Below are 20,921 nucleotides of genomic sequence, written 5' to 3'. Positions count from 1 at the left end.
TATCATTACCTGCTGCCAGACACAGCAATGGCTGCTCTCTGCTCCTGCTGCCTTGTGGAAATGATAGAAGGAAGGCGGAACTCAGACCAGGGGAAAATGGCCGCCGCTCCTGACGTCACTACACGGCCAGGGAACCTATTGCTGCTGCAGCTGCTGCCGGACTGGTCTACAAGAAAATGGCCGCCGGCCTCCTGCACTGAGGACTTTTATGGTTTAAATATTACTGGGGGCGGAGGTGCGGGCGTAGTGTAGAGGGGAGGGGCCAATAACCAGAAAGCAGCCTTTGCTAATCATGCCCTACTTCCTGACTGTGCGTTCCACCTTACTTCCGGACTGTGCGTTCCACATACAGGAAGTGAGTTTTCATCGACTGCTGCTGCCTCGCAGTGTCCGTGGAGATCAGGTAATGGCGTCTTACTATACAGGGGGAGCAGCCTGTGGTGTCCTGTTATTATTATTATTATACAGGGGGAGCAGCCTGTGGTGTCCTGTTGTTATTATTATTATATAGGGGGAGCAGCCTTTGGTGTCCAGTTATTATTACTATACAGGAGGAGCAGCCTGTGGTGTCCTCTTATTATTATTATACAGGAGGAGCAGCCTTTGGTGTCCTGTTATTGCTATCATTATTATTATTATTATTATTATTATTATTATTATTATTATTATTATAATACAGGGGGAGCAGCCTGTGGTGTCCTGTTATTATTATTATTATATAGGGGGAGCAGCCTGTGGTGTCCTGTTATTGCTATCATTATTATTATTATAATACAGGAGGAGCAGCTTTTGGTGTCCTGTTATTGCTATCATCATTATTATTATTATTATTATTATAATACAGGAGGAGCAGCCTTTGGTGTCCTATTATTGCTATCATTATTATTATTATAATACAGGGAGAGCGGCATGTGGTGTCCTGTTATTATTATACAGGGGGAGCGACTTGTAGTGTCCTATTATATTTTCTCTGACGTCCTAGTGGATGCTGGGACTCCGTAAGGACCATGGGGAATAGCGGCTCCGCAGGAGACAGGGCACAATAATAAAAGCTTAAGGATCAGGTGGTGTGCACTGGCTCCTCCCCCTATGACCCTCCTCCAAGCCTCAGTTAGATTTTTGTGCCCGGCCGAGAAGGGTGCAATCTAGGTGGCTCTCCTGAGCTGCTTAGAATAAAAGTTTAGTTTAGGTTTTTTTATTTTCAGTGAGTCCTGCTGGCAACAGGCTCACTGCATCGTGGGACTAAGGGGAGAAGAAGCGAACTCACCTGCGTGCAGAGTGGATTGGGCTTCTTAGGCTACTGGACATTAGCTCCAGAGGGACGATCACAGGTACAGCCTGGATGGGTCACCGGAGCCGCGCCGCCGTCCCCCTTACAGAGCCAGAAGAGACGAAGAGGTCCGGTGAAATCGGCGGCAGAAGACATCCTGTCTTCAGACTAAGGTAGCGCACAGCACCGCAGCTGTGCGCCATTGCTCTCAGCACACTTCACACTCCGGTCACTGAGGGTGCAGGGCGCTGGGGGGGAGCGCCCTGAGACGCAATATTACAGTATATACCTTAGGTGGCTAAAAAGAATACATCACATATAGCTCCTGGGCTATATGGATGTATTTTACCCTTGCCATTTTACACAGAAAAAGCGGGAGATAAGGACGTCGTGAAGGGGCGGAGCCTATCTCCTCAGCACACAAGCGCCATTTTCCCTCACAGCTCCGCTGGAAGGACGGCTCCCTGACTCTCCCCTGCAGTCCTGCTTCAGAATCAGGGTAAAAAAGAGAAGGGGGGGCACTTTTGGCAGCAAATAACTATATTAACAGCAGCTATAAGGGAATAACACTTATATAAGGTTATCCCTGTATATATATATAGCGCTGGGTGTGTGCTGGCAGACTCTCCCTCTGTCTCTCCAAAGGGCTAAGTGGGGTCCTGTCCTCTATCAGAGCATTCCCGGTGTGTGTGCTGTGTGTCGGTACGCGTGTGTCGACATGTATGAGGAGGAAAATGAGGTGGAGGCGGAGCAGTTGCCTGTGTTAGTGATGTCACCCCCTAGGGAGTCGACACCTGACTGGATGATTGTATTTAAACAATTAAGTGATAATGTCAGCAATTTGCAAAAAACTGTTGACGACATGAGACAGCCGGCAAATCAATTAGTGCCTGTCCAGGCGTCTCAGACACCGTCAGGGGCCCTAAAACGCCCGTTACCTCAGTGGGTCGACACAGACCCAGACACAGATACTGAGTCTAGTGTCGACGGTGACGAGACAAACGTGATGTCCAGCAGGGCCACACGTTACATGATCACGGCAATGAAAGAGGCATTGAACCTTTCTGACACTACAAGTACCACAAAGAAGGGTATTATGTGGGGTGTGAAAAAACTACCAATAGTTTTTCCTGAGTCAGATGAAATAAATGAGGTGTGTGATAAAGCGTGGGTTTCCCCCGATAAAAAACAGCTAATTTCTAATAAATTATTAGCACTATATCCTTTCCCGCCAGAGGTTAGGGCGCGGTGGGAAACACCCCCTAGGGTAGATAAGGCGCTCACACGTTTATCTAAACAAGTAGCGTTACCGTCTCCTGATACGGCCACCCTCAAAGAACCGGCTGATAGAAGGCTGGAAAATATCCTAAAAAGTATATACACACATACTGGTGTTATACTGCGACCAGCAATCGCCTCAGCCTGGATGTGCAGTGCTGGAGTCGCATGGTCGGATTACCTGACTGAGAATATTGATACCCTGGATAGGGACAATATTTTGTTAACTATAGAACACTTAAAGGATGCATTGCTATATATGCGTGATGCACAGAGGGATATTTGCACCCTGGCATCAAGAGTAAGTGCTATGTCCATCTCTGCCAGAAGAGCGTTATGGACGCGACAGTGGTCAGGTGATGCGGATTCCAAACGGCACATGGAAGTATTGCCGTATAAAGGGGAGGAGTTATTTGGGGCTGGTCTATCGGACCTGGTGGCCACAGCAACGGCTGGAAAATCCACCTTTTTACCCCAGGTCACTTCACATCAGCAGAAAAAGACACAGTCTTTTCAAACTCAGTCCTTTCGTTCCCATAAGTACAAGCGAGCAAAAGGCCACTCTTTTCTGCCCCGGGGCAGAGGAAGGGGAAAAAGACTGCACCATGCAGCCGCTTCCCAAGAGCAGAAGCCCTCCCCTGCTTCTGCCAAGTCTTCAGCATGACGCTGGGGCTTTACAAGCAGACTCAGACATGGTGGGGGCCCGTCTCAAGAATTTCATCGCGCAGTGGGCTCACTCGCAAGTGGATCCCTGGATTCTACAGGTAGTATCGCAGGGGTACAAACTGGAATTCGAGGCGTTTCCCCCTCATCGGTTCCTGAAGTCTGCTTTACCAAAGTCTCCCTCCGACAGGGAGGCAGTTTTGGAAGCCATTCACAAGCTGTATTCCCAGCAGGTGATAATCAAGGTACCCCTCTTACAACAGGGAAAGGGGTATTATTCCACACTGTTTGTGGTACCGAAGCCGGACGGCTCGGTGAGACCAATTTTAAATCTGAAATCCTTGAACACTTACATAAAAAGGTTCAAATTCAAGATGGAGTCACTCAGAGCAGTGATAGCGAACCTGGAAGAAGGGGACTATATGGTGTCTCTGGACATCAAAGATGCTTATCTCCACGTCCCAATATACCCTTCTCACCAAGGGTACCTCAGGTTTGTAGTACAAAACTGTCATTATCAGTTTCAGACGCTGCCGTTTGGATTGTCCACGGCACCTCGGGTCTTTACCAAGGTAATGGCCGAAATGATGATTCTTCTACGAAGAAAAGGCATTTTAATTATCCCTTACTTGGACGATCTCCTGATAAGGGCAAGAACCAGGGAACAGTTAGAAGTCGGAGTGGCACTATCTCAGGTAGTGTTACGTCAGCACGGGTGGATTCTAAATATTCCAAAATCGCAGCTGATTCCAACGACACGTCTACTGTTCCTAGGAATGATTCTGGACACAGTCCAGAAGAAGGTGTTTCTCCCGGAGGAGAAGGCCAGGGAGTTATCCGAGCTAGTCAGGAACCTCCTAAAACCAGGCCAGGTCTCAGTGCATCAGTGCACGAGGGTCCTGGGAAAAATGGTGGCTTCTTACGAAGCGATTCCATTCGGAAGATTCCATGCAAGAACGTTTCAGTGGGATCTTCTGGACAAATGGTCCGGATCGCATCTTCAGATGCATCAGCGGATAACCCTGTCGCCAAGGACAAGGGTGTCTCTCCTGTGGTGGCTGCAGAGTGCTCATCTACTAGAGGGCCGCAGATTTGGCATTCAGGATTGGATCCTGGTAACCACGGATGCCAGCCTGAGAGGCTGGGGAGCAGTCACACAGGGAAGGAATTTCCATGGCTTGTGGTCAAGCATGGAAACATCTCTTCATATAAACATTCTGGAACTAAGGGCCATTTACAATGCCCTAAGTCAAGCAAAATCTCTGCTTCAAGGTCAGGCGGTGTTGATCCAATCGGACAACATCACGTCAGTCGCCCACGTAAACAGACAGGGCGGCACGAGAAGCAGGAGGGCAATGGCAGAAGCTGCAAGGATTCTTCGCTGGGCGGAAAATCATGTGATAGCACTGTCAGCAGTGTTCATTCCGGGAGTGGACAACTGGGAAGCAGACTTCCTCAGCAGACACGACCTTCACCCGGGAGAGTGGGGACTTCACCCAGAAGTCTTCCACCTGATTGTAGACCGTTGGGAAAAACCAAAGGTGGACATGATGGCGTCACGTCTAAACAAAAAACTGGACAGATATTGCGCCAGGTCAAGGGACCCTCAGGCAATAGCAGTGGACGCTCTGGTAACGCCGTGGGTGTACCAGTCAGTGTATGTGTTCCCTCCTCTGCCTCTCATACCAAAAGTACTGAGAATCATAAGAAGGAGAGGAGTAAGAACTATACTCGTGGTTCCGGATTGGCCAAGAAGGACTTGGTACCCGGAACTTCAAGAAATGCTCACGGACGAACCGTGGCCTTTACCTCTAAGAAAGGACCTGCTACTGCAGGGGCCTTGTCTGTTCCAAGACTTACCGCGGCTGCGTTTGACGGCTTGGCGGTTGAACGCCGGATCCTGAGGGAAAAAGGCATTCCAGAAGAAGTCATCCCTACTCTGGTCAAAGCCAGGAAGGACGTAACTGCAAAACATTATCACCGCATTTGGCGTAAATATGTTGCGTGGTGTGAGGCCAAGAAGGCCCCTACAGAGGAATTTCAACTGGGTCGTTTCCTTCATTTCCTGCAAACAGGATTGTCTATGGGCCTAAAATTAGGGTCCATTAAGGTTCAAATTTCGGCCTTGTCGATTTTCTTCCAAAAAGAATTGGCTTCAGTACCTGAAGTTCAGACATTTGTAAAAGGGGTGCTGCACATACAGCCTCCTTTTGTGCCTCCAGTGGCACCTTGGGATCTCAATGTTGTGTTGAGTTTTCTAAAGTCACATTGGTTTGAACCAATTTCCACTGTGGACTTAAAGTATCTCACATGGAAGGTGTCGATGCTGTTAGCCTTGGCTTCAGCCAGGCGTGTGTCAGAATTGGCGGCTTTATCATATAAAAGCCCTTACTTAATTTTTCATTCTGACAGAGCGGAATTGAGGACTCGTCCTCAATTTCTACCTAAGGTGGTTTCTGCATTTCACATGAACCAACCTATTGTGGTACCTGCGGCTACCAGGGACTTAGAGGATTCTAAGTTGCTAGACGTTGTCAGGGCCTTGAAAATATATGTTTCCAGGACGGCTGGAGTCAGAAAATCTGGCTCGCTGTTTATCCTGTATGCACCCAACAAGCTGGGTGCTCCTGCTTCTAAGCAGACGATTGCTCGTTGGATTTGTAGTACAATTCAGCTTGCACATTCTGTGGCAGGATTGCCACAGCCAAAATCAGTAAAAGCCCATTCCACAAGGAAAGTGGGCTCATCTTGGGCGGCTGCCCGAGGGGTCTCGGCTTTACAACTTTGCCGAGCAGCTACTTGGTCAGGGGCAAACACGTTTGCTAAATTTTACAAATTTGATACCCTGGCTGAGGAGGACCTGGAGTTCTCTCATTCGGTGCTGCAGAGTCATCCGCACTCTCCCGCCCGTTTGGGAGCTTTGGTATAATCCCCATGGTCCTTACGGAGTCCCAGCATCCACTAGGACGTCAGAGAAAATAAGATTTTACTTACCGATAAATCTATTTCTCGTAGTCCGTAGTGGATGCTGGGCGCCCATCCCTAGTGTGGATTGTCTGCAATACTTGTATATAGTTATTGTTACAAAAATTCGGGTTATTATTGTTGTGAGCCATCTTTTCAGAGACTCCTTTATGTTTATCATACTGTTAACTGGGTTCAGATCACAAGTTGTACGGTGTGATTGGTGTGGCTGGTATGAGTCTTACCCGGGATTCAAAATCCTTCCTTATTGTGTACGCTCGTCCGGGCACAGTATCCTAACTGAGGCTTGGAGGAGGGTCATAGGGGGAGGAGCCAGTGCACACCACCTGATCCTTAAGCTTTTATTATTGTGCCCTGTCTCCTGCGGAGCCGCTATTCCCCATGGTCCTTACGGAGTCCCAGCATCCACTACGGACTACGAGAAATAGATTTATCGGTAAGTAAAATCTTATTTTTTCTGGGGGAGCAGCCTATTGTGTAATTTTATTATTAATATAAAGGGAGAGCAGAATGGGGTGTGCTGCTGTTATTAGTGTTATACAGGGGGAGCAGGTTTTTGTGTATGGTTATTATTATACAGGGACAGCGGCTTGTGGTGTCCTGGTATTATTATTATACATTGGGAGTGATGGTGATGTCCTACAATACAGGAGGAATGGTCTGTGGTGTCCTGCTTTTAAATACATCTGTTATTATTGTTATACTGGGGTGCAGCCTTTAGTGTCGTTATTATTATTACTACAGGTTGAGTATCCCATATCCAAATATTCCGAAATACAGACTTTTTTGAGTGAGAGTGAGATACTGAAACCTTTGTTTTTTGATGGCTCAATGTACACAAACTTTGTTTAATGCACAAAGTTATAAAACAATATTGGCTAAAATTACCTTCAGGCTGTGTGTATAAGGTGTATATGTAACATAAATGCATTCTGTGCTTAGACTTGGGTCCTATCACAATGATATCTCATAGTATGCAATTATTCCAAAATACGGAATAATCCGATATCCAAAATACCTCTGGTCCCAAGCATTTTGGATAAGGGATACTGTGGGGATTGAAAATATTGCTCAAAATCTAGGATGTATTATAGCAGAGACCGTAATATCCCTGGCATGTGTAACAGATGATAATTGGAGCAGTATGAAGCAAATGTATATCAGACTCCTGGAAGTGTCACAGTGACATAACATATCTATAATAATAATAATACAGGAACAAGACTGGGGAGGTGAGGGGATCTGGGAGCATCACATTTACATTACTTATATCTATAGTAATAATACAGGAACAAGACTGGGGAGGTGAGGGGATCTGGGAGCATCACATTTACATTACTTATATCTATAGTAATAATACAGGAACATGACTGTGGAGGTGAGGGGTGACATCACTTATATCTATAGTAATAATACAGGGACATGACTGGGGAGGTGATGGGATCTGGGAGTGTCACTATGACATCACTTATATCTATAGTTATAATACAGAGATATCACTGGGGAGGTGAGGGGATCTGTAAGCATCACAGTGACATCACTTATATCTCTAGTAATAATACAGGGATGTGACTGGGGAGGTGAGGGGATCTGGGAGCGTCACATTTACATTACTTATATCTATAGTTATAGTACAGGTACATGACTGGGGAGGTGAAGGGATTTGGGAGTGTCACTATGACATCACTTATATCTATAGTTATAATACAGAGATATCACTGGGGAGGTGAGGGGATCTGTGAGCATCACAGTGACATCACATATCTCTAGTAATAATATAGGGACGTGTCTGGGGAAGTGAGGGGATCTGGGAGTATTTGCAGCGATATTGATGTCTTCCCCATTTTGCAGGGTTACACAGTAGTGAAGAAGATCTCTGGTGAGTGTGAGACACCCAGCAGTCATCCTCGTGTGTCAGGTGGACTAAGCAGGACCCACAGCCCCATCACAGTGCCTCCACCTCACTCACTGATACATGAGAGACACAGTGACCAGAAGATCCTGGAACTCACCAACAAGATCATTCAGCTCCTGATAGGAGAGGTGACTGCTGGGAATGGAACATTATACAGTAACACCAGGGGATGTGTCTGGGTGTTGACTGGAGAGGTGACTGCTGGGAATGGGACATTATACAGTAACACCAGGGGATGTGTCTGGGTGATGACTGGAGAGGTGACTGCTGGGAATGGGGCATTATACAGTAACACCAGGGGATGTGTCTGGGTGATGACTGGAGAGGTGATTGCTGGGAATGGAACATTATACATTAACACCAGGGGATGTGTCTGGGTGATGACTGGAGAGGTGACTGCTGGGAATGGGACATTATACAGTAACACCAGAGGATGTGTCTAGGTGATGACTGGAGAGGTGACTGCTGGGAATGGTGCATTATACAGTAACACCAGGGGACGTGTCTGGGTGATGACTGGAGAGGTGACTGCTGGGAATGGGACATTATACAGTAAAACCGGGGGATGTGTCTGGGTGATGACTGGAGAGGTGACTGCTGGGAATGGGACATTATACAGTAACACCAGGGGACGTGTCTGGGTGACTGCTGGGAATGGGACATTATACAGTAACACCAGGGGATGTGTCTGGGTGATGACTGTATCACTGTGTGTGTCAGGTTCCTATAAGGTGTCAGGATGTCACTGTCTATGTCTCCATGCAGGAGGGGGAGTATATAGAGGAACACAGGGGTCTGTACAAGGACGTGATGATGGAGAATCACCGGCCCCTCACATCACTGGGTAAGAGGAGACTGTCATGTATTGTACAGGGGAGAGCAGGTATGGGGGCCCCCTATATACACACATCACCTGATAATCACATATATACACTGTACTCAGTCACTGTGTGTCTCCTACAGATGGGCCCAGTAACAGAGATACCCCAGAGAGATGTCCCCGTCCTCTGTATTCCCAGGATTTTACAGAGGAGAATCACAGGATCCCACAGGAGGATCAGGTAGGTGGGATTTAGGGTGAGAGTAGAGCAGCGTGACTTATACACTGATATTATACTGTTTCACCTCAGTTTAATCACTATGTAAATGCCATTGTATTTTCTGCTGCGGGGTATACTGGGCTCCACAAGGATTAACATCGGGTGTAGAGTAGGATCTTGATCCGAGGCACCAACAGGCTCAAAGCTTTTGACTGTTCCCAAGATGCTCAGCGCCGCCTCCTCTATAGCCCCGCCTCCTCTATAGCCCCGCCTCCTCTATAGCCCCACCTCCTCTATAGTCCCGCCTCCGTGCACAGCTCAGTCAGTAAATTGGAGTCTTGCAGTAAGTAGGCATATAACAGGGGTGCTGCATTAGGCAGCCTATTGATGAGTTTATTGTAAAGGAAAAGACTGAAGATTCTTCTGACAGAGTAACAGGGCTGCAGCCGGCAACATCTCACAGACGTCCCCGACTGCAGCTCCATCACTTCCAGCGGCGCTGTATACTCCCGCGCCCTGGTTGCCGGGTCACTGCAGCGGAGGCTCCGGTTCTTTCACAACATCAGTCACACACACGCCGCCGTCCTCCCGGATCGTGGGGCCGCAGGTACGGGGGAGGTAAGGGGTCTCTCTGGCCGCACTTTACCGCGATCCAGTGATCTAGTAAAGGGTATTTCACTCAGCGGGCTATTCCTATATTGCTGTACCTGAGTGACTAAGTGTCTCAGATTTCTTTCTGTATAATATAGGATTGTATCGCAGGATATACTTGCTGTGTATTTTTCCTTGTGATTTATAGTCACCATATTGATTTATATCTCTTGAACTCCCGGTTTGTGCTGTCATAGTCACATCACCGGGTGTTCTTGCTGGGTATATTCCTGCTACACCTTGTGACTGTTGATTTAAAAGGAAGCAAGGACCAGACAGGAGGCATACTTACACCTTGACAAAGACCCCAGTTAGGGGAAGAAACGCGTTGGTGGTGAAGGAGGCGACCCGATCTTTGTCACACAGGAGAACTGCCGAAAGCTCTGACGATCCTTGAGGAGGGATACCGTGGGATTATTTGTTCTGAGCGTGATTTGAACTGTCTAAACCACAGTTCAGATTATACTGGTAATTATCCGCTGTTAACTATTGACGGGAAAGCCAGCTCCCTAAAAAGGAACTATATTATGCCATGCACTGCACTTTTATGTTCATCATAGAACCAGTTTAATTGTTGTCTGTCTATTTGTGTATATTAAAACGGTGTTACACTATATACCTTCCATTTTTTTCTTTTTGCATACCTTGTATATCCTAAACGGAAAGGGTTAATGCGAATGAACCATCCTATGGAACATTCGAAAAGCGCTGGTTAAGTGTATACTTCAATTTTTGTTTGCTATCTATATTCTTGGTGGAGGTTAAAAGGGATACCTCTAGAAGTGTTACACTGACTAGTAGCTATCTTGCGCACGGGACGGCTTTTCTAACCTTTTTGCTGTTTACACCTTGTACCAGGTTGCCCAATATTGTGCACGCTCTTATGTCTGCTACACGTGGCAACGACGCTGGGGCTTCTCCCACACTGCGTGGTAGTGAGGCTGTAGACGTAATGGAGGAAATGGTTGTTTCCTCTGCTCTACAAGTAACTACCGTCACCTCCCTGAAGGAACCGATGGATAGACGTGTGGAGGGTTGTTTAAAAGCGATTTATACCCTAATGGGGGCTGTGCATAGGCCAACCATTGCAGCAACTTGGGCTGCTGAAGCTGTTGAGGCGTGGGCTCAGGAGCTTGAGGCGGAACTGCCTTCCAATGCGTCTGAGCATGTTCGACAATGTCTCTCGTATATTACCATGGCTTCTCTGTACCTTAAGGAGGTGGCCTCCGATGCCAGGGTGCTCGAGACCAAGGCTGCTACTACGTCTGTCTTGGCAAGACTTATCCTTTGGTTGAGATTCTGGTCGGTGGATGTGGATTCCAAAAAAACCCTGGAGGTGCTTCCTTTCAAGGGAGACATTCTCTTCGGAGAAGACCTCAATAAGATTGTGGCTGATCTGGCTACTGCTAAAACTGCTTGCCTACCTAGTACGACTCCTTCCGCACAGAAGGCTAAAAGTACTTTCCCTCTGCCCTTTCGTCCTCCAGGAAAAGCAAAAGGTCAGGTGTACCCAAAGCAAGCTCGTGCTTCCAGACCTGCCAAGCCCAGACCGAAGAGTGCCTGGGCCGCCCATCAGCCTGCTTCCAAAACTGACAAGCCTGCCACATGATGGGGTGGGCCTCCCACTGCGGAATCCCAAGGTGGGGGGCCGACTTCTAGCTTTTGCCCAGGAATGGTTGCAGACCACTTCGGATAACTGGGTAAGGGAAGTCGTCACTCGAGGTTACGCCATACCCTTCAAGAATCGTCCCCCTCATTGATTTTGTTTGACAGATGCGCCTCTGGATCCGGCAAAAGCAAACACTTTGTATTCGGTGGTGCGCTCCCTCCTGTCCACCGGAGTGGTGATACAGGTGCCTCTAGCTCAAAGGGGCAACGGGTACTATTCAACGCTGTTCCTAGTCCCGAAACCGGACGGGTCCTCACGGCCCATTCTCAATCTGAAGTCCTTAAACAAGCATGTGCGGGTCTCCAAGTTTCGTATGAAAACTCTGCACTCTATTGGGGTTCACTACGGTATGCCGGCGGTCGGGATCCCGGCGGCGGTATACTGTGCGCCGGGATCCCGACAGCCGGCATACTGAAGACAACCCCTCTATTGTTCTGGCCTTGGAGCCTGGGGACTTTATGGTCTCCCTGGACATACAGAATGCCTTCCTGCATATTCCTATTGCGGTATCTCATCAGCAGTACCTGAGGTTTGCGGTGGGCAACCTACATTACCAATTTCGGGCGTTACCCTTTGGTTTGACAACGGCTCCCCAAGTTTTCACCAAAGTTATGGCGGTCATGACAGCTTCACTCTGCCGTCAAGGGGTCAAGATCCTGCCGTATTTGGATGAATTTTTGATCCTGGCGAATTCCCCAGATCTTCTCCTGTGTCATCTCGATCTGACCGTCTAGTGCATGAAAGCCCACAGGTGGCTGATCAACTGGAAGAAATCCTCCCTGGTTCCTGCTCGGAGTATGGTACACCTGGGAGCGTTATTGGACACTCACAACCAGCGGTTGTTCCTGTCTCAGAAGAAAGTCCTGAAACTTCAAGACAGGATTCAATGCTTCCTATCTCGTCCGCAAGTGTTGATTCATTCGGCAGTGCAAGTGCTAGGTCTCATGGTGTCGGCTTTCGACATGGTGGAGTATGCTCAATTCCATACTCGCCCTCTGCAGAAGTTGATTCTGTCAAAGTGGGACGGCCTGCCTCACTGGATCAGGTTTCACATGATCTCCTTGTCTCCGGGGGTCCGCCTGTCACTGAGCTGGTGGCTCCAGGACCAATGGTTGTGCAGGGGCCGTTCCTTCTGGATATCCAACTGGGTCCTGCTAACGACGGATGCCAGTCTAAGAGGTTGGGGAGCAGTGTTGGAAAAGCACTCTCTTCAGGGTCAGTGGACCAAGGAGGAGTCTCTACTCCCGATAAATATTCTGGAACTGCGGGCAGTGTTCAATGCGTTGACAATGGCCCAGCATCTCATACAGAACAGACCTGTTGAAGTACAATCGGACGCCACCACGGTGGCGTACAGCAATCAGGGCGGCACTCGAAGCCGCATGCCATTGAGGGAAGTATCACAGATTCTTCAGTGGGTGGAACGTCATCTGCCAGCCATATCGGCAGTGTTCATTCTGGGGGGTCCTAAACTGGGAAGCAAACTTTCTCATTCGTCAGGACGTACATGCCAGAGAGTGGAGCCTCCATCAAGAAGTGTTTCAACTCCTCGTGGACAAGTGGGGCCTTCCAGATGTGGACCTGATGGCATTTCAACACAATCACAAGGTTCTGGTCTTCAGAGCAAGGACAAGGAATGCTCAAGCTGCGCTCGTGGACGTTCTTTCAATACCATGGAACTTTCAGCTACCGTATGTGTTCCCTCCGGTGTCACTCGTGCCCAGAGCAATACAGAAGTTCAAGTAAGAAGGCGGAAACCTGCTTCTGGTTGCTCTAGCGTGGCCCAGATGGCACTGGTTCTCCGATCTACTGGGTCTCTCGTGGGATCGTCCCCTTCTACTTCCACAACGACTGGACCTCCTCGTTCAGGGCCCTTGTGTTTACCGGGATTTGGCCTGTCTGTCTTCGACAGCGTGGCTCTTGAAGCTTTCGTCCTGAGGGCCAAGGGTTTTTCTGAGGTGGTCGTTCAAACTGTGTTGAAGGCCTGTAAGCCGGCTTCTGCTCGGAACTACCATAGGGTCTGGAATACTTACTTCACTTGGTGTGCGTCTCATAATCATGACGTTTTCAAATTTAGTGCGGCCAAACTATTGGCCTTTCTACAACAGGTCCTGGACTTAGGCCTGCGTCTAGCCTCCCTCAAGGTTCAAATCTCTGCCATCCCTCAAGGTTCACATCTCTGCTTTGTTGGTTTGGTTTCAGAGAAAGATAGCTACCTACCAGATGTCCATACATTCACTCAGGGTGTGCTGCGGATTCAGCCTCCATATGTGCCACCTGTGGCCCCTTGGTTTTGGAGGCCTTGCAGGAGTCTCCGTTTGAGCCTCTTGCCTCTGCTGACCTTAAGTGGCTGTCCCTTAAGGTCCTCTTCTTGCTGGCGATTTGTTGCAGATAGAAGGGTATCGGACTTGGGTGCCTTATCCTGTAAGTCTCCCTATTTCATTTTTCACCGTGACCGGGCGGTTCTTAGAACGCGGCCGGGTTATTTGCCTATGGTGGTGTCTTCCTTCCACCTTAACCAGGAGATTGTGGTTCCGGCATTTAATTCTCCTGAGTTGTCTTCCAAAGAGCGGTCTTTGGATGTGGTACGGGGTCTCCGTATCTATGTGAAGAGAACTGCCTCTTTTAGGAAATCTGATTCTCTTTTTGTGTTTGGTTTTCACAAACGTGGCTGGCCTGTTTCCAAGCAGACTTTGGCCAGGTGGATTAGAATGGTTAGTGCACATGCTTATGTACAGGCTGGTCGTCCGGTTCCTGCTACCATTAAAGCCCATTCTACTCGGTCGGTTGGACCTTCTTGGGCGGCCCACCATGGTGCGACCCTTGAACAGTTTTGCAAGGCGGCAACGTGGTTCTATGCCTTCAATACCGCCGCTTCCCAGGATGCTTCCTTTGGACACCGGGTTGTTGTGCCCACTACAGTGCTTCCCCTCCCATAAGGAACTGCTTTAGGACATCCCCGATGTTATTCCTTGTGGAGCCCAGTGTACCCCGCAGTAGAAAACAAGATTTATGGTAAGAACTTACCGTTGTTAAATTTGTTTCTGCGAGGTACACTGGGCTCCACAAGGCGCCCACCCTGATACACTTAGCTTCTTTGGGTTGGTATTGGCATAGCCGCTGACACCCTTTCCTGTGGTGAGTGTGCGGTGTACTTGGCTACGAGCGATTGACGTCTCTGATACCTGCTACTGCATTGGGCTGGTTAACGAAACTGAGCTCCTGTGCACGGAGGCGGGGCATATAGAGGAGGCGGCGCAGTGCATCTTGGGAACAGTCAAAAGCTTTGAGCCTGTTGGTGCCCCGGATCAAGATCTTACTCTACACCCGATGTTATCCTTGTGGAGCCCAGTGTACTGCGCAGAAAGAGATTTAACAACGGTAAGTTCTTACCATAAATCTCGTTATTTCTCTGACGTCCTAGTGGATGCTGGGAACTCTGAAAGGACCATGGGGAATAGCGGCTCCGCAGGAGACTGGGCACAACTAAAGAAAGCTTTAGGTCACCTGGTGTGCACTGGCTCCTCCCACTATGACCCTCCTCCAAGCCTCAGTTAGATTTTTGTGCCCGGCCGAGCTGGATGCACACTAGGGGCTCTCCTGAGCTTCTAGAAAGAAAATATAGAATTAGGTTTTTTATTTTACAGTGAGACCTGCTGGCAACAGGCTCACTGCACCGAGGGACTAAGGGGAGAAGAAGCGAACCTACCTGCTTGCAGCTAGCTTGGGCTTCTTAGGCTACTGGACACCATTAGCTCCAGAGGGATCGACCGCATGGAACTGGCCTTGGTGTTCGGTCCCGGAGCCGCGCCGCCGTCCCCCTTACAGAGCCAGAAGCAAGAAGAGGTCCGGAAAAACGGCGGCAGAAGACATCAGTCTTCACCAAGGTAGCTCACAGCACTGCAGCTGTGCGCCATTGCTCCTCATACACACTTCACACTCCGGTCACTGAGGGTGCAGGGCGCTAGGGGGGGCGCCCTGAGCAGCAATAAAAACACCTTGGCTGGCAAATATATCACAATATATAGCCCCAGAGGCTATATATGTGATAAATACCCCAGCCAGAATCCATAAAAAAGCGGGAGAAAAGTCTGCAAAAAAGGGGCGGAGCTATCTCCCTCAGCACACTGGCGCCATTTTTCCCTCACAGCTCCGCTGGAAGGAAGCTCCCTGGCTCTCCCCAGCAGTCTGCACTACAGAAAAGGGTTAAAAAGAGAGGGGGGGCACTAAATTTAGGCGCAGTATATATAACAGCAGCTATAGGGGACATAATTCAGTTAGTCCCTGCATTATATAGCGCTCTGGTGTGTACTGGCATACTCTCACTCTGTCTCCCCAAAGGGCTTTTGTGGGGTCCTGTCCTCTGTTAGAGCATTCCCTGTGTGTGCGGGTGTCGGTACGGCTGTGTCGACATGTTTGATGAGGAAAATTATGTGGAGGCGGAGCAGATGCTTATAGAAGTGATGTCACCCCCTGCGGGGCAGACACCTGAGTGGATGGTCTTATGTAAGGAATTACGTGCAAGTGTCGACTCTTTACACAAAAAATTTGACGACATGCCAAATGCGGGACAGCCGGCTTCTCAGCTCGTGCCTGCCCAGGCGTCTCAAAGGCCATCAGGGGCTCTAAAATGCCCGCTACCTCAGATGGCAGACGCAGATGTCGACACGGATACTGATACCAGTGTCGACGACGATGAGTCTAATCTAATGTCCACTAAGGCCATTCGTTGCATGATTGAGGCAATGAAAGAGGTATTACACATTTCTGATATAAACCCAGGTACCACTAAAAAGGGTATTATGTTTGGGGAGAAAAAACTACCCGTAGTTTCTCTGACGTCCTAGTGGATGCTGGGAACTCCGTAAGGACCATGGGGAATAGCGGCTCCGCAGGAGACTGGGCACAAAAGTAAAGCTTTAGGACTACCTGGTGTGCACTGGCTCCTCCCCCTGTGACCCTCCTCCAAGCCTCAGTTAGATTTTTGTGCCCGAACGAGAAGGGTGCACACTAGGGGCTCTCCTGAGCTCTTAGTGAAAGTTTAGTTTTAGGTTTTTTATTTTCAGTGAGACCTGCTGGCAACAGGCTCACTGCATCGAGGGACTAAGGGGAGAAGAAGCGAACCTACCTGCTTGCAGCCGGATTGGGCTTCTTAGGCTACTGGACACCATTAGCTCCAGAGGGATCGAACACAAGCCCAGCCATGGAGTCCGGTCCCAGAGCCGCGCCGCCGGCCCCCTTACAGAGCCAGAAGCAAGAAGAGGTCCGGAAAATCGGCGGCAGAAGACATCCTGTCTTCACCAAGGTAGCGCACAGCACTGCAGCTGTGCGCCATTGCTCCTCATACACACCTCACACTGCGGTCACTGATGGGTGCAGGGCGCTGGGGGGGGCGCCCTGAGCAGCAATAAAAACACCTTGGCTGGCGAATATACATCACATATAGCCCCCAGGGCTATATGGATGAATTTTAACCCCTGCCAGAATACACAGAAAAACGGGAGAAAAGGCCGCCGAGAAGGGGGCGGAGCCTATCTCCTCAGCACACTGGCGCCATTTTCCCTCACAGCTCCATTGGAGGGAAGCTCCCTGGCTCTCCCCTGCAGTCACTACACTACAGAAAGGGTTAAAAAAGAGAGGGGGGCACTAATTAGGCGCAGTATTAACAATACAGCAGCTATAAGGGGAAAAACACTTCTATAAGGTTATCCCTGTATATATATAGCGCTCTGGTGTGTGCTGGCAAACTCTCCCTCTGTCTCCCCAAAGGGCTAGTGGGGTCCTGTCCTCTATCAGAGCATTCCCTGTGTGTGTGCTGTGTGTCGGTACGTTTGTGTCGACATGTATGAGGAGGAAAATGATGTGGAGGCGGAGCAATTGCCTGTAATAGTGATGTCTCCCCCTGGGGGGTCGACACCTGAGTGGATGAACTGTTGGAAGGAATTACGTGACAGTGTCAGCTCTTTACAAAAGATTGATGACATGAGACAGCCGGCTACTCAGCTTGTGCCTGTCCAGTCGTCTCATAGGCCGTCAGGGGCTCTAAAGCGCCCGTTACCTCAGATGGCAGATACAGAAGTCGACACGGATACTGACTCCAGTGTCGATGGTGAAGAGACAAATGTGACTTCCAGTAGGGCCACACGTTACATGATTGAGGCAATGAAAAATGTTTTACACATTTCTGATAATACAAGTACCACTAAAAGGGGGTATTATGTTCGGTGAGAAAAAACTACCTGTAGTTTTTCCTGAATCTGAGGAATTAAATGAAGTGTGTGATGAAGCGTGGGTTTCCCCCGATAAAAAACTGATAATTTCTAAAAAATTATTGGCATTATATCCTTTCCCGCCAGAGGTTAGGGTGCGTTGGGAAACACCCCCTAGGGTGGATAAAGCGCTCACACGCTTGTCAAAACAGGTGGCTCTACCCTCTCCTGAGACGGCCGCCCTTAAGGATCCTGCTGATAGAAAGCAGGAGGGTATCCTCAAATGTATTTACACACATACTGGTGTTATACTGCGACCAGCAATCGCCTCAGCCTGGATGTGCAGTGCTGGTTTGGCTTGGTCGGATTCCCTGACTGAAAATATTGATACCCTAGATAGGGACAGTATATTACTGACTATAGAGCATTTAAAAGATGCATTTCTATATATGCGTGATGCACAGCGGGATATTTGCCGACTGGCATCAAGAGTAAGTGCGCTGTCCATTTCTGCCAGAAGAGGGTTATGGACGCGACAGTGGTCAGGTGACGCGGATTCCAAACGGCATATGGAAGTATTGCCTTATAAAGGGGAGGAGTTATTTGGGGTCGGTCTTTCAGACCTGGTGGCCACAGCAACAGCTGGGAAATCCACGTTTTTACCCCAGGTCGCCTCTCAACATAAGAAGACGCCGTATTATCAGGCGCAGTCCTTTCGTTCCCATAAGGGCAAGCGGACAAAAGGTTCCTCTTTTCTGCCCCGTGGCAGAGGGAGAGGAAAAAGGCTGCAGCAAACAGCTAGTTCCCAGGAACAGAAGCCCTCTCCCGCTGCTGCCACGCCCTCAGCATGACGCTGGGGCTTTACAAGCGGACTCAGGCATGGTGGGGGCCCGTCTCAAGAATTTCAGCGCGCAGTGGGCTCACTCGCAAGTAGACCCCTGGATCCTTCAGGTGATATATCAGGGGTACAAATTGGAATTCGAGACGTCTCCCCCTCGCCGTTTCCTAAAGTCTGCTTTACCGACGTCTCCCTCCGACAGGGAGGCAGTATTGGATGCCATTCACAAGCTGTATTCCCAGCAGGTGATAATCAAGGTACCCCTCCTGCAACAGGGAAAGGGGTATTCCACACTATTCGTGGTACCGAAGCCGGACGGCTCGGTGAGACCGATTTTAAATCTAAAATCTTTGAACACCTACATACAGAGGTTCAAGTTCAAGATGGAGTCACTCAGAGCGGTGATTGCGAACCTGGAAGAAGGGGACTATATGGTGTCTCTGGACATCAAGGATGCTTACCTTCATGTCCCAATTTACCCTTCTCACCAAGGGTACCTCAGGTTTGTGGTACAGAACTGTCACTATCCGTTTCAGACGCTGCCGTTTGGATTGTCCACGGCACCCTGGGTCTTTACCAAGGTAATGGCCGAAATGATGATACTCCTTCGAAGGAAGGGAGTTTTAGTTATACCTTACTTGGACGATCTCCTGATAAGGGCAAGATCCAGGGAACAGTTGGAGGTCGGAGTAGCACTATCTCAGGTAGTGTTGCGGCAGCATGGTTGGATTCTCAATATTCCAAAATCGCAGCTGATTCCGACGACTCGTCTTCTGTTCTTAGGGATGATCCTGGACACAGTCCAGAAAAAGGTGTTTCTCCCAGAGGAGAAAGCCAGGGAGTTATCCGAGCTAGTCAGGAACCTCCTAAAACCGAGCCAGGTCTCAGTGCATCACGGCAGTTTCCACGCAAGAACTTTCCAGTGGGACCTGCTGGACAAATGGTCCGGGTCGCATCTTCAGATGCATCAGCGGATAACCCTGTCACCAAGGTCAAGGGTGTCTCTCCTGTGGTGGTTGCAGAGTGCTTATCTTCTAGAGGGCCGCAGATTCGGCATTCAGGACTGGGTCCTGGTGACCACGGATGCCAGCCTGCGAGGCTGGGGAGCAGTCACACAGGGAAGGAATTTCCAGGGCTTATGGTCAAGCCTGGAGACATCACTTCACACAAATATCCTGGAGCTAAGGGCCATTTACAATGCTCTAAGCTTAGCAAGACCTCTGCTTCAAGGTCAGCCGGTGTTGATCCAGTTGGACAACATCACGGCAGTCGCCCACGTAAACAGACAGGGCGGCACAAGAAGCAGGAGGGCAATGGCAGAAGCTGCAAGGATTCTTCGCTGGGCGGAAAATCATGTGATAGCACTGTCAGCAGTGTTCATTCCGGGAGTGGACAACTGGGAAGCAGACTTCCTCAGCAGGCACGACCTCCACCCGGGAGAGTGGGGACTTCATCCAGAAGTCTTCCACATGATTGTAAACCGTTGGGAAAAACCAAAGGTGGACATGATGGCGTCCCGCCTCAACAAAAAACTGGACAGGTATTGCGCCAGGTCAAGGGACCCTCAGGCAATAGCTGTGGACGCTCTGGTAACGCCGTGGGTGTACCAGTCAGTGTATGTGTTCCCTCCTCTGACTCTCATACCCAAGGTACTGAGAATTATAAGATGGAGAGGAGTAAGAACTATACTCGTGGCTCCGGATTGGCCAAGAAGGACTTGTTACCCGGAACTTCAAGAGATGCTCACGGAGGATCCGTGGCCTCTACCTCTAAGAAGGGACCTGCTCCAGCAAGGACCCTGTCTGTTCCAAGACTTACCGCGGCTGCGTTTGACGGCATAGCGGTTGAACGCCGGATCCTGAAGGAAAAAGGCATTCCGGATGAAGTCATCCCTACCCTGATCAAAGCCAGGAAGGATGTAACCGCAAAACATTATCACCGCATTTGGCGAAAATATGTTGCGTGGTGCGAGGCCAGTAAGGCCCCGACGGAGGAATTTCAACTGGGTCGATTCCTACATTTCCTGAAAACAGGAGTGTCTATGGGCCTGAAATTGGGTCCATTAAGGTTCAAAATTCGGCCCTGTCAATTTTCTTCCAAAAAGAACTAGCTTCAGTCCCTGAAGTTCAGACGTTTGTAAAAGGGGTACTGCATATACAGCCTCTTTTTGTGCCTCCAGTGGCACCTTGGGATCTCAATGTAGTTTTGGGGTTCCTAAAGTCACATTGGTTTGAACCACTTAAATCCGTGGATCTGAAATATCTCACATGGAAAGTGGTCATGCTATTGGCCCTGGCCTCGGCCAGGCGCGTGTCAGAATTGGCGGCTTTATCCTGTAAAAGCCCTTATCTGATTTTCCATTCGGACAGGGCGGAATTGAGGACTCGTCCTCAGTTTCTCCCT

At 49.2% G+C, this 20,921-nt stretch overlaps 1 protein-coding gene across 1 annotated transcript in view; it reads left to right on the top strand.

Moving 5' to 3' along the window:
* The first annotated feature begins 292 nt into the window (after positions 1-292).
* The window catches only part of LOC134983405 (oocyte zinc finger protein XlCOF6-like), a 53,425-nt gene continuing 32,796 nt past the window's right edge, over positions 293-20,921 (top strand). The window contains exons 1-4 of the mRNA XM_063949096.1: positions 293-403; positions 8,048-8,239; positions 8,877-8,955; positions 9,075-9,176. Of these exons, the coding sequence (XP_063805166.1) occupies positions 293-403; positions 8,048-8,239; positions 8,877-8,955; positions 9,075-9,176 (484 nt within the window). The remainder of the gene's footprint in view (positions 404-8,047; positions 8,240-8,876; positions 8,956-9,074; positions 9,177-20,921) is intronic.

The sequence above is a fragment of the Pseudophryne corroboree genome, assembly GCF_028390025.1.
Source record: "Pseudophryne corroboree isolate aPseCor3 chromosome 3 unlocalized genomic scaffold, aPseCor3.hap2 SUPER_3_unloc_14, whole genome shotgun sequence".
Classification (NCBI taxonomy): Eukaryota; Metazoa; Chordata; class Amphibia; order Anura; family Myobatrachidae; genus Pseudophryne; species Pseudophryne corroboree.
Note: the sequence above shows the minus strand (reverse complement) of the source record. Positions and strands in the feature narration are given on the sequence as shown.